The 15,064-nt window shown below is 37.9% G+C and overlaps 1 protein-coding gene across 1 annotated transcript in view; it reads right to left on the bottom strand.

Annotated features, from left to right (window-relative positions):
- Positions 1-2,853: 2,853 nt before the first annotated feature.
- Cds (CDP-diacylglycerol synthase) overlaps positions 2,854-15,064 on the bottom strand; it is a 222,750-nt gene continuing 210,539 nt past the window's right edge. Inside the window, exons 9-10 of the mRNA XM_067142681.2 lie at positions 13,174-13,308; positions 2,854-3,458 (exon numbers count right to left, since the gene is read on the bottom strand). Of these exons, the coding sequence (XP_066998782.2) occupies positions 3,369-3,458; positions 13,174-13,308 (225 nt within the window). The 3' untranslated portion in view covers positions 2,854-3,368. The remainder of the gene's footprint in view (positions 3,459-13,173; positions 13,309-15,064) is intronic.

Raw genomic sequence — 15,064 nt, forward strand, 5'->3', positions numbered from 1 at the left:
AGCAATATACTAGAGACAACTCCAGACTTGTTACATAAGCACAGAATTTCAGTATCAGGGTTACTGTAATATAATCTTCAATGCTGGCATCCATTATGTAAAGATGCTAAACTTTGTCAAATCATACTATACATAGATTATGCAATCTTCTAACAAAAAAATCACCTATAATTGTACATTTTTCTCTGAATGGATATTTAGTAGTTCTTATTAAATTAATACAAAATAATGATTTTTCATTTGATAAACATTCTAAACAAGCAAGCTGCATATATAATATGCATTCAAACTAGTGAAGTCTCAATAAATCTTCAAGACATACCTCAAGATTTTGGAAGATACAGAACAGTTATCAAACTTTCTCTATACAGGGAGAGGCAGCGAAAAGTTACCGGCACTTCAGCCAGTGTTTCCATGCAGGTGGACTGAGAAAATGCTTGCTTTAGTTCTCGAGTGGTGGGAAGAGTGCACAGTCAGGCAGTGCAGTGAACATGGTTAGCAGTAAGCGTACAGAATGAATACTGTATTTAATTTACGGAGTGAAGTTGAGCGCACATTACTAGTGTTGCATTCCTATACTTGTTGAACGTTGAGTTACCTATCAGTACAGTGATGGACAATGGATATTTCTAGTTGAAACATTTCTTCTGAAGAAGAACTGTTTGCAAATCTCTACCGTCATTTCAGTGGCGCTGAATTGCCTTCAGACAATACACAACTAAGTTATTCAGGAAATGATCAGTTTTAAACAAAAATGATTTGTACCGAGAATGATAGACATAATTTTTCAACAACTGCTTTGATGAAAGGTAAGATCGACATTAGTTTTCAACTTCATTCATTATTAAATCTTAACCAATAATTAATGTCTACCGTAATGAAACTGAACGCCTGCCCATGCTGCTTCAGCTTACCGGTGAGTCTAACGATGGATTGTGGGCAATCTGCTCCCTGATGTCTCCTGCATACTGCGGTGACTTTTCTTTGTCTCTCCCAGTACCTTTTTATACAAATACTTTCTTCACAATCATTAAAATAGTGTCTGTATAGGAAGAGTTACTGACATAATCACAATTCTAAATTCAACATCAGCACGATTTCCAGTCATATAAATTCTAAAATTTTGTACTTTAATATCACTTGTAAGAAATAAGGAATTAAAACGGAAGCTCACAATATGCAAGTATAAAGTCATGTAGATTGCTGGAGGGTTCTCTCCCTGTAACAAGACTGTAGATACTTGGGACACAGAATATTAGGAATAAATAACAGACAAGCTTCAACGAGCTATGAAAATAAGCATTTCTTTACAATGCTGCACACACACGGAATGAAATGTCATGTATAATGATTAATAACAATATAATGTAACAAAAAAAAAAGAAAAAAAAAGAGTATATATATATATATATATATATATACACATATATATATTCCTCACTAAAATGTTCTATGATAATATTACAAATACAATTGAGAACATTATCAAGAAAAATTGACAAGAGAAATAAAATCAACTGCTTCTAAAGCTTAATGCCACTATTATATCATTTCAAATATTAATATTTCTAATGCAAGGAAATTACACATAACATCCACAAGACTTAAGCTTCAGAAGGCAAAGAATTCCAAACCAAAATGAAAGTGCATACCTCTAACAAAGATATGGGAACATAGAATTTATTCTTGCTCTCTGTGAAATGGTACTGTATATATTGTTCCAGTCATAAATACAGAGCTTTGTTTCCCATGCTCCGAACTTTTTTTTTTTTAATGACTGGCAGTCAATTCCCATATATTTGCACTCATTGCCATTATCAGTCTTTTCAACCTCTAAAAGGAAAATTAGATAAGTCTACACGAGTGACAATATTATAACACATTCTCTAAAACACATAACAATACAACACTGAACAACAACTAAAATTCTAAACCAGATAATGAATACACTGATGTTCTTTTAATTATATGTACATATTGCACATTTATGGTGTCAGATTATAATGAAAACTTTCTAGAGTCACAACATTCAAAACAGAGAACAAAATCTTGAACAAGGCAATAATAGCAAAATGCATTTTGATCCAAACTGTAATGGGAATCTATGAAATTAGTAGAAGCACCTGTTAACATAATATGCTCATATTATGAGCAGTTTTTCTTCACATACTCTTTGTAAAATCATTATTACATCATAAAATATTTGTAAAAAAATACTGAAACTCTTCATTTTCAAGAAATAAAAGGAATGCCTTAAAAAGAAATAGTTTTCTCCCTGCAACCTCAGAATTAGAGAAATTTGCAGCCTCATTTAAAAGAAAGAATTGTTGCTAGGCAAACGTTTCTTAAGTATGAGGCCAAAGAACAACTGTAAATTTTCTACATACTTCACTGTCACAAAGCTTTTGCTTAATCTCCTGATTGTCATTGTATGACACTCATGCAATGGATATTACTGCAAGAATAACCAATGGATCTACAATGAAACTTCTTTGAACAATCCTTTAAATGAAACTTCGTGCAAAGAGGAATGCTTCAACAATTTAGTAAAAGAAGAGAAAATTCATATTAATTACACTGTGATGAACAGATATATCACTAATTAGCTTGCACAAAGGGTCACAGATCATATAAATCACAAAAAAATACAGAATATTTCACAAAGAAGTTCTGCGAGTACACTATCACATTTTCTGCTTTGCAACGGGGTCAATTATAAAGGAAAAAGTGAAAAGACTACTACATGCCGAGTTCAGCATATTGGTGTCATTGGTTAACAATTTGATCAATGCCCCTTTTAAAACCCTGTTCTCTTCACAGATATCAGCATAACTGTTGATCAAGCATCATTCAAAATAATAAAACAGAATGCATTATAAATAAATAACAGACAATAAATAAAAGTTATGATTCTATCATATACAAACTGCCAAATAAACTCCAATATTGAAAAGATTTCTTGTAAAAGAGCTCATTCCATCAACATTTTCAAATATCATCATAAAATGTTTTTTGTTTTTTCAGTGTAAAATGACAAAATGACAGATACTGGAAAATATCGAAAGGCAGCGACAGAATACTAAAGTATTACTACATTAACACAACTCCTCGCTTAGCACGAGATTATCGAGACATTTCACAATTCACCTTTTGTCATAGGGAAATTTAGACAAAATGTCCCGAGAGCCCAACAGTAATAAAATCAACATACACAGAATTAAATTTTTTGCAGTATGTCAAAGCAAGACTGTTCGGAAGGTCAGGTCAGGTCAGGTCAGGTAAGGTCTGCTATCAAAGGATCTCTGCAAACCCCCCATCAATTGGTGAATAAGAGATGTAACCATTTGCAACTTGACTAGTAACATTTTCTATTGCAGGTTCAAAATCCCTCGGTTTTCAAGATATTCCTTCAGAGTATAGAACAACTGCAGCTGCTGTTCTGGTTTCAAACTATATACCTGAAACAAATTTGAAGGTATGTGAGAGAGAGAGAGAGAGAGAGAGAGAGAGAGAGAGAGGCACACACATATCCACACACAAAGAGGAGATAAACCAAAACTTCATAAAAATATGTTCTGATAATCAATAAATTAAAGCAAATTCAATTTTCTCTCTGAAAAAAAAGAGAATATAACATTCTTATTTTTTATTTCTTTGAGAGGATGGCATGTGCAGGCCACAAAATTAACGAACTTTGCGCGCCAAGTTTGTTTGACGCGAGGTATTGCTTTTATTGTGTTTTTATGTATTATACTGTGAATTTATATAGGGTAAGATGGTAAAATATTATTCAGAACACTTGTGTTAAAAATACATTCAGGCTATGTTGTTAGGAAGTGACAGTGATATATTTTCTAGTGATGAAAACAGTGAGAGACACAGTAACAATTCATTTGACAGATATTAGGCCTTATGGTGTTATCCCTTCTCAAATTACGACCACCACCACCACCACTAATACTGTCGAAAGTGAAGATGACGTTAATGTTAACTAGTGAAATGCAAGTCACCATGACGATGAAGCTAACCTCAATTTTCAATTTCAAAAACTAAAATCATTTGGACATTTTTAAACTCAGAGATTTAAAACTTTTAACATTAAGACAAGAAAGCTTAGTGATTTTAACAGTGACATTAACAAGTATGTGAAATAATTATTACAGTGCCAAATAATAATTAAAATTAACAAAATTAATTACAGAAAGTGGAAATTAATAATTCATTTTTTTACATAGATACATAAGCACCAAAAAAGTAAATCGCAAGACATATACATGGATATATCATGAATCATCAAAAATCATCTATATAGCTTCAAAACCGAGGCAAGTACAAAATTTTCAGTAAGACCTTACATTTTACCTTAATTTACATTGGCAGTTTTAGCAGTACTACAGCATTTTAGCTTGGCAGGGAAAGGGTTAAAACTCTGTCAACAAAATCACTATTGTAACCACTATTGTGTGATAAGGTATAGATAATGCCGATTTCTTTTTGTGTAAGCTTTCTTAGACATCGTAATGTTCAGAGCTATGTGTATAATGCTATAAAAAGTTTTGCCATCGGTGATACATATGTCAATAATAGTGAAAACATCATCTACAATTCTTGACCAATGGAATATTCCTTGTAAGCTGTTGTAAGTTATAAGTTTTTCTAGATTATCTATGTAGATTTGCCAAAATTCCAGAAATAGGAGATCCCATGGCGAGTTCTTGGTCTAGAGAAGCCATACGATAGTGTTGTGTGTGTCATCCGCGCCTGCAAACTCCGCAGCCCGCCCAGCATCGACGTTTCGAGAGACCACGAGGTGGACTGCACTGTTCTGACGTAATCGTCTGTGACGTCAGCCAGCACTATAAATGGAGCAACGTTTCCGTCTCTCGAGGCACTCCTACAGTGTCCAACGACCAGACTACACCGCAAGTCAGACACGGAGGTACCCTCTTAAATAAGTGTTCTGAACAGGTGGACTGATTCTGGCCAGGAGGTTTCACCTCAGGACATTGCCTCATGCATCCTGCCTCCCATAGCACCGTCGAGCATCCTATCCAAGCATTCTGCTACCCACACAAGTCCCCTACAAGTGCTCCGACTTCAATCCAAGCATTCAGCTATTTATGAACCTTAACGCAAGTTCCTTGCAAGTTCTACGCCTCCTACTAGCATTCTGCTAATACGGACTTTCTACAAGTTCCACTTGTCATTATACTAACTACAGATAGTTTTCAACTGTCAAGGACATTCCTTAATTTGAACAGACTATCTTATCAAGAACTGAATATACATAGGAATATTAACTTGTATAAATGTAAATACTCTTCAGACCCTCAGTCTACTACTTTATGTTAGCCTTGAACGTGTGCAGCTCATTAAACTTCAAGACAAGTTTCGTTCTTTTTTGTGTACATATTGTATGAAAATTTCCAAGCAATAAACTTTTATGTTGTGCCTTGTATACCAAGTTCCTTGTATACAACACTACAACATTGGCGACGAGGAAAAGTCACAAGCAGGTACCGCCAATACAACAATATTGGCAACGAGAAACAGTTACGCGTACACACGCCAACAATATTGGCGACAAAAAAAACCCGTTACAAGTAGTTACGCCATATCCACAATATAGTGCCGAGACACAAGTTAGGCACACCAACACTGCCAACATTTCGTATTTGTGCAGTGACATTATTCCCAGTGTTCGCCCCGTTTGAACTGAGAACATCAGGCCAACATTTCACGACACGGACACAGCACCTGTTCTCCAGCGCATTCTCTCTGTGCTCGCTCTTTCTCTCTCCCTACCAGGCGATCGCTGAAGGTCACGCTTCCAGCTGGTTCCCTTACACACTGTTTTGAAAGTTGTGCTCACTGTCTCATCCATCAACATGGCTAGTACGGAGCAATTAGCAGCTATATTGCAGGCTTTGCAGCAGCAACAACAGCAATTCATGCAACAGCAGCAGTCAGCATTGCTTACAGCCATACAGGCTCTCTCTTCATCCGCACAGACCACCACCATTCCTGCCTTTTCTGCCTTCGACCCAGAGAAAGAAGAATGGTCAGTGTATAGCTCGCCTTCAACAGCACTTCATCTGCCACTCCATTACAGACGAGAAGCGCCAACGAGCTCTTTTTCTCAGTTCTGTAGGAAATACTACCTGCAAATTACTGCAGAAATTAAGCCCCGAAGAACAGATCTCGGAAGTTCCTTTCGCACAGCTCCTAGCTCGCATAAATGAACATTATGCTAAGGATCCCCACATTGTAGCAGCTTGCTATAAGTTTTTTCAACGTAGAATGAAGCCCCAAGAGACTCACACAGAATGGACTGCGGAATTATGTGGCCTCGCCAAGAGTTGCAAGTTTATCTGTTCTAAGGATGGTTGTAGCACGCCCTACACTGATTCACTCATTCGGGACATGGTTATTCTCCATACTCCCCAAGACGAAGTTCGTTTCGACGCTATCAAGAGTAGTAACCCTTCTTTGGAAGAAGTACAGCGTATTGCCAAGGTCTATGAAATGACTACTAAGATTGCAGCTGAAATAGCTACCAAACATGAAGTCCCTCACGTATCTCATACGGCCCGCCAGCATTCTGCTCCTTCGAACCGCCGGGTCAGCTCGCTCCCTTCCACGCGTTCCCGACAGGTTCATTCTCGCTCTTCTACGAAGACACGCATTTCTAAGAAAACTCCTCAGCTCCTGCCTTCCTGCAGAGGATGTTTTAAGCATCACGAATGCCGTGACTGCCGCTTCTTCAAGTCCACCTGTGATCGCTGTCATAAAGTAGGACACATCAAGACTGTCTGTCAAAGTACATCCCGCCCTGCCAGTACTCATCCAGAGAAGAAAACTTCCAAAGACACAAAAGAACATGGAAGTTGATCAAATCAACGTCATTCTTCCTACAAGAAATTCTAGTAAGATCATCATTCCGATCGCTTTCCCCGATCAGTCTACTGATTTTTAATTAGATACTGGATCGCCTGTCTCCATCATCAATCTTGCTACATATCACAACTTAGGATCGCCATCTTTCTCGCCTGCTGATGTCCAACTTGTTACTTTTAACAAGAAGAAAACTGATATTAAGGGACAAATCACTATTCCAGCCAGATATAAAGATATTCATAAGGTCGTTACCTTACTAGTGGTCAATAACTACACTGCATCCAATATTCTAGGCATGGATCTCTTCAATTTATTAGGCTTTCAAATACATGACGTCAATGTAGTCTCCGCCTTACAACCTACCTCTGATGTCACCGATCTCCTCGAGCAATTTCCAGAAGTTTTCAACGCTACCTTAGGCACAGCCAAAGACTACACAGCTCATATCCAGCTGAAATCAGGAGCCAAGCCTCGCTTTTTCAAAGTACGTCCAGTCCTACTTGCACTTCAGGATCACGTTACTCAAGAATTACAGAGATGGATAGCAGCCGGTATAGTAGTTCCCATCAATTCCAGTAAATGGGCTACTCCACTCGTCGTAGTTAAAAAAGCTAATGGCAAGATCCGCATTTGTGGTGATTTTTGCTCTACAATCAACTCTCAGATTGAAACCGACGTTTTTCCGATTCCCCATCCTGAGGACTTATTTCGCCGTTTAGCCAGTTGACAGTTCTTCTCTAAAGTGGATCTCAAAGAAGCTTATCTACAGCTACTTTTAGACAAAGAATCCAAGCAGTGCTTCACGCTGAATATCCCTCTTGAACTTCTACAGCTCCAGCGCCTACCTTTCGGTGTCTCTTCCTCCGCTGCGATTTTCCAGCGATATTTAGCACAGCTTACCGGTTGTGCTAATTACCTTGATGACATTCTTGTGACCGGCAAAGATCATCAAGAGCACCTGCATAATCTGCGCCTGCTCCTCACCAAATTGAAAGAAAATGGCCTACGTGCTAATCTTGCTAAGTGCACATTCTTTCAACCTCAAGTTCACTACCTAGGTCATATCATTGACAAGAATGGCATTCGACCTAGCGAACAGAACGTCTCTGCCATTGTCAACATGCCCGCACCGCAGAACATCAAACAGCTCCAATTCTTCATCGGAAAAGCGAACTATTACAACAAGTTCATTCCACGCTTCGCTTCAGTAGCAGCTCCTCTGAACGCCTTACGCAAGAAAGGTGCTAAATTTCATTGGTCTCAGCAATGTCAACATGCTTGGCAGACCATCAACAAAGCCCTTGTCCACGCTGTCAAGCTTACTAATTTTCAGCCCGGTAAGCTCCTCACTAATTTAAGATATTACCAAAATTTATTAGGATCAACCTATTCAATACAATAGAATTTACAAAGTTAGAACTTACATCCTATTAATTATATTAATTAATGATTAATATTATATTAATATATTAGGCCTAATTAACCGTTTTTTCCTCTAAACTTCATATATTTTATTCTCTTTTCATTACAGATTCTTCACCATATATCCTTCAATAGTTAATCTATATTCAAAACTACAGCCAACAACAAGTAGGAATGTTCCCATTTAACTATCAGTATACGAGTTAACAAAGATCTATACGGCAACATTCAATTATGAACTCTTTATAACTCCTTTAACAAAATTACGGAGACCGCGAACCCACTGCGCAAATAACGAGATTAATGGATTAGTTGGATACAACTTTATAATCTACATAGCGCCATACTACAGTTAAATATTACGACTTTTCAACAAGAAAGTTTCAATGTCATCTCAAGCGGCTACTAAGTTCCATTAACCTTCTCTTCAACATGTAAATCAAGTTGCTTCCAGCCGAATTTCACTCGAACTTTGATACGGCAACTTTAGCCATAGACCTTCTTGTTATTATGTGGTTAAGGCTTAGTTTGTCTAATTTATAAAATAATACTATTCGAATACTACATTTATAGGAAGCCAATCTTTTCAGCAAACACAATCAAGAACAACTCATTACATCTCAACACTAAAAAAGGGGCAGCCTTAAACATCGAGCGTTTAAAATATCCCTCAAACCTGAAGACCTCAACAAAGAATTTCAATATCTAAGGAACACAGCCAAGTTCAATGGGTTTAACATAGAAATGGTCAATCAAACAATAATAATAATAATAATAATAATAATAATAATAATAATAATAATAAATTAGAAACAGACAAATTTCAAAATTAATTCCAGAAAAAGAAGTCTATATTTGTCACATTTACCAGTAATCCTAACATATATCAATTTTCAAACCCACTCAAGAAACATGACTTTAATATTTCGTTCAAAACACAAAACACCAACCAAAGCATGTTCCTAAATTACAGTAGCGTCAACTCCAACAAAGACCAATCCTCAGGATCTGGGATTTACAAATTCACCCGTACCCAATGTTTTGTCTCATACATAGGTCAAACAGGACAAAGTTTCTCAGAGGGATACTTAAAATACTATAATGCAAACGAACATCATAAATTCTCGGTAATCAGCATACATATGAAAGAAACTGGACATGCCTACATGACCATAGAACAAGATTTAACTATACTAAAGAGAATTAAAAAAAAAAGCAAATTGATGAACAAATACAAAAACATTTACATTTTCATAGATCAGTTTTTCAACAGAGACCACAACTTAAATTACACTATAGAGACTAAAAATCCTCTATACGATGAAATTCCACAATTATTAAAACTATTAAAAAGTAGAGCAAACATGTTCCAAAACATCAATAAATTTCCATACGTAAAGGCTCCGCCCCAGATAAACTCCCTCCTCCGAGAGCAGCCAATAACTCATCCGCCCACCCCTCCCCAAACCATACCCCTCCGCGTAACACACACAGATTCAACATGAGGCGCACCGAATTAGCCATCACCAGTCTGCCAGAAGGTGTCACAAGAGCAAGCCAGTCGCAAGAGAGCAGAGGGGGTGAGTAAGAGCCTGCTCAACATCCCCATTTTATACTTCAGTTCACATAAACTTCACAACCACGACACATATTTTTCCTTTTTTTCCTTTTTCCGTTAGCCTCACAATCCACCAATATCAACCCTTAAAAGGAGCAACAAGACCACAACAAATGTCACAACCACCTTGAGAAGTGTCCTCTTCAAATCCACACAGCGACAGGCAGCAACATTTTACATAATTACAATCACCATAACACAACATTCAGACATCGGATCATACAATATGTTACGAAAACGCTACCCAATTTTATTCCCAAGGTGACACTCAAGTTCATGAAGATTCCAGTGAGAGCATGCACAGTGGATATTACAGACTAAATAACCCAAACCAACTAATGTCATCACAAGTTTTTAAAGCATATCAATCATGTTTTTATCAAATGTACAATAATTGTAAACTTACCCATTTTTAGACAGTGCAATTGTATGCAAGCTAAATATTTTTATATATAAACATGTAAACACAATTCACTAGTCATAACAATTCACATCAGCTGGATGTTTCAACAGAATATATAGTACACATAAAAATAGTTTTTAGTTAAAACAATTCATGTCAGCTTTACCATTTTAAGTATTTTATTTCAAAACAAAACCCAGGATCCTGGCCATTTTGATCTTAGGTAGTAGGAACAGCAGCTGAAGATGCCTAAAAAATAGGCGAAACATGTCCCGCTTAAGACATTCAACCATTAAAAGTGTACTGACTAGATGGACTCAACATAAACTATGAAAAAATGATTTATGTAAATCTATAAATAACATAATGTATTGAAAAGGTGGGCTCTTAAAAAAACATTCTTTTAGAAAGATTGTACACTCATGTTCATAAAAAAACAGAACACCTTGAAGGACAAGAGATAAGAAGTTCATGTTCACAGGACAGGTTCATTAGTATCTTCTGCCGAAACGATTAGCATTTCAGTCACCTAGGTTCAGCATGTGTCCTGTTGCCTAGTAGGCACAGATAACTTGTTCCACGCGTGATGCATCGAGGCGTATAAGGCGTGAATGGCATCCTGGTGTATAGCCATCCGTGCTGCATTCACCTGGTTCTACAGTTCATCTTTGGTGGTTGGCACTGGGTCACAGCGTCGCACCCATCATTTCGCCATATCCCACACATTTTTGATTGGCGACAAGTCCGGTGATTGGGCGGGCCAGGGTGACAGTATGACATCCTGTGACAACAAGAAGGCATATGTTCGTGCAGCGACATATGGTCATGCATTGTCCTGCTGAAATATGATGACTGGGGTGTTGTGCAGATAGGGTATGGCTATGGGTCGCAGGATGTCATACACGTAGGTCAAACTCGTCACAGTGCCCTGGACACGACTAACTGTGATTTGTGGTTGTACCCAATAGCACCCCATATCATAAGGTCTTGAATTAGCACTGTATGTCTTGTGCGATTGCAGTCAATGTGATGCCTCTCTCCCTGTCTGTGGATAAATCCAAAGTGCAGTCATCATTTTCAAACTAACAGAACATGGATTCATCCAAAAACACTATCTACTGACATTCCTGTCCCTAGTGATGTCGTTCCATACACCATTGCAGTTCATGCACATTAGTCAAAGGTAGGCGGAGAAGTGGAAGACGCGCCGGTAATCCCAGACCATAATAAACGGTAACGCACTCTCACTCCAGATAGTGTACGATGTGTTACACAGTTCCACTGTTGCGCCAGAGCCGAGGAGGATGCAGGTCTATCCTCCAATGCCATTCAGACGAGGTGTCGAGCTTCTTTGGGGGGGTCTGAGCGGTGTGACAAGACCCATCTCGTCATGTTCTACAGCCTTTTGTGAACCATTCTGTACACACCCGTTGCACTGCCGACACACTTCGTCTCACACAAACAGCAATTTCCGAGACGGATGCATCACATTTTTTCATACCAATAATGCACCCTCTTACAAACTTACTCATTTGATGGTACAGTTCTCGCATATGCCTGTAAGGAATCCTGCATATCTGTTCAAGTCACACCGATCCATTACCTTCGGTTTATAGCGATAACGAGAGCCGCAGGCACATTTTACCAGTCGGTGGTGGTGCGCTGAGATATCGATGTGGACCTTGAACCTGAGAGCCGACATGGTTCAAAGTACCTATTAAGAAACAATTTAAAATAGTTTATGCTGGGTCCACCATGTCAATGTATTTTCAATGATGGAAAATTATTTATTTTATAATACATGTTTCAGGAAAAATATCCATTCTCTTCATCACTGATGTTTTCCTGAAACATGATAAAATAAATATTTTTCAATCATTAAAGGTGTATTGACTAGGTGGACCCAACATAAACTATGTTAAATAGTTTCTTTAATAGATTCAGGCAAGTCAATACGGGATATAATAATTACTTGTTATGGTTAAGTTTATCATCAATGGTTCAAATGCTAATCATTTCTTCAAAACATACTATTGCACACGTCCTGTGAATATAAACTTCCTATCTCTAGTCTTTCATGGTGTTCCGTTTTTTTTGAACGTGAGTGTATTATTACTGAATACAGGGTGCTCCCACCCTACGGGTTGGGGATACCGTCTGAGCTTTGAAGCATAGTTGCACACATAAGAAGCCCCTCCCCAAGCAGTACAAACATCAAATTTTGATTTGGTCTACAATCGACCCTCAAGAAAAAATATAAAATAAAGAAGACGACAGGCAGGGATTACTTGTGGATGTATTCAGCCCCTCAGATCCACAGGGGGTGCAATTCACAGTAAAAAAGTCACAATCCATTTCCACATCTAGGTCACCCCTTTAGTAGCCTCTTATAACAGGCAGGGGATACCGTGGGTATATTCATCGTCAGTCTTCCACCCACAGGCGGTCTTCAGAACAGGATAGTACGTTGAAATGGCACGGACATAATTATGATGTGAATGACAGAAGACAAAGTTCCAAAGAAAGAATAAACAGAGAAGCCAACAGGTAAGAGACCATTCAAATAGAGATCCTCGATTCATAACTCAATTCAGGAGAGAACTGAAAATGGGAACTGAAGAAGATGAAGAAGAAGAAGAAGAAGAAGAATATTTTAACATTCCACACAGCATTAGATCTTGAAGTGAGGTCAAATTTCAATCCTTTCTCTTTGTACTTAAAAAAAAGTTTAGCTTTGTCTTGGGTGATAAGTTCCTTATAGTAAAAAAATCACTTTTCTTTTTACCTTCTAATGCCTGTTATATATCTAAAGAAGCATTCAAGTAAGCAATACCTGTTGTAACAGCTTCTGGGGAGATGCAGTATGGATAAAGCTGGAGATATACACATTAACAAATGTAGCCATCAAATACTGGCAATCAAATCTATCCATGATGCCACCATGGCCTGGAATCACATCCCCAAAGTCCTGTAACATGAAAATAAGTGGTCATGACACAAGAACGATATATGCATACTGCATCAAGTGTGAGAATAATAAATACAAGTGTGTAAAATCCATCACACTGCTAATGGTATTGAGAAATCCCAAGGGGGGCTAATGCTTTTTTCCACAAAGGGATTTTGTAAATTTTCATGCAACAGAATCTTTCTTATAGTTAGGTTCCAGTAAGTATCTAAACTATTATTTTACTTTATTGATGTCTTTTATCCCCTTTTCCATGCCTGCACAATAGTAGTAAACAATAATAAGCATAATCAACTTCACATTCTTGACCAATGAGAGACAAAAACAAAAGCACTCTACTGCACCTATGATTTTAAAATGCAATGGTATAGAATTATTTCCTCTATATGGCATACGTCGACTTGAACAGATAGTCAACAAAATTCTGCAGCAAATGATTGTGGGATAATGATTACTTTGTTATTATTGAACATGTCTTTAATATTCTTGAAAAGGCAAACTTGGATCTGGAATGACATAAGTGTTCTTGTTTTCATCACAAGGATGAAAAAAGTAATTAATTACCTTCCTGTGACATCCTGCAATTACATAGGCACTCCAAAATCCTTGATTTTGTGCACCCATATTTGACACAATTGCCAAAATAATAAAGTCTATTCCTTGGGTTTTCATTATAATACCTGAAATAATATTTCCATACACAGTGCCATCTGTACTGTCTCCGGTGAAAAAGTATGCAATTGTCTGTTTCCATCTACCTAGTAATCCACTCAACATAAACACTAAAGCACATGCAGCTTGGTGGTGGTGGTGGTGGTGGTGGTGGTGGTGGTGGTGGTGGTGGTGGTGGTGGGGAAGATTATTGTTTTAAGAGGAAGAACAACTAGGCAAGCATCTTCTATACAGCATTAAACACAGAGAAAAAATGGAAGGGATCCGACACTTCGAAAAATGAAGGTATCTGTCAAAGGAAGACAGAGGACATGAAGGGCGTGACAATGAAAATCTCCCTAGACCTCGCAATCTAGTACTGTCGGGGCCAGAAAAGAACAAGAGTTGACCAAGGGACTTCGGATAGGATAGATGTGAGGAGCCTGGCACTAGTAATGCGTACAGCTTGTTCATTGTGTCTAGGTAAGGCGTCTTTCCCAGTGAATGCATTGCATGAATCATCATATTTGTTCCCTGGTGTAAGGACATTTCATCCATTAATACAAAACATTGCTTTTATTCAATGCTAAAGAGAACAGCTTTTATTTTCATGAACTTCATAACTTATCGCACATTAGTAGCTGATGTGAGCAAGTGAGTCCTTGCACCCTATGAGCCATATTCCTCTTTGAGCCATCAAAGTGCTCTTGTCCAACCCTATTCATCTATGGCTGTATCGTTCCAAGGAACAACAGGTAAGGCAAGGGCACTCTGAACACCATAACTTTCTGTATATTCTAAGTATGTTCGATTACATTCACGCCTGAAGACAGTGCTGAACAATCCATTGGGCTAATATGTCCTTGAAGGTACTGACAAGCTATTATAATATTATGACAATGAAGGCCGAATGCGAGTGGCCAGCAATAAAGCCCGTGAGAGACAATAATAGCACTGCGGTGGTGAGAATGTGGACAGGGTCAGCAGTGAGCAAAAGAACAGTGCTGACGAATTGTTGAAGCTTGTGATAAGGAAGCTCCTAGAAGAAGCTGGCGCTCATTTAATGATGGACCAGGCACCCAGCATGATCTGTGAGTGGGAACTA

This window comes from Anabrus simplex, chromosome 1, assembly GCF_040414725.1.
Source record: "Anabrus simplex isolate iqAnaSimp1 chromosome 1, ASM4041472v1, whole genome shotgun sequence".
NCBI lineage: Eukaryota > Metazoa > Arthropoda > Insecta > Orthoptera > Tettigoniidae > Anabrus > Anabrus simplex.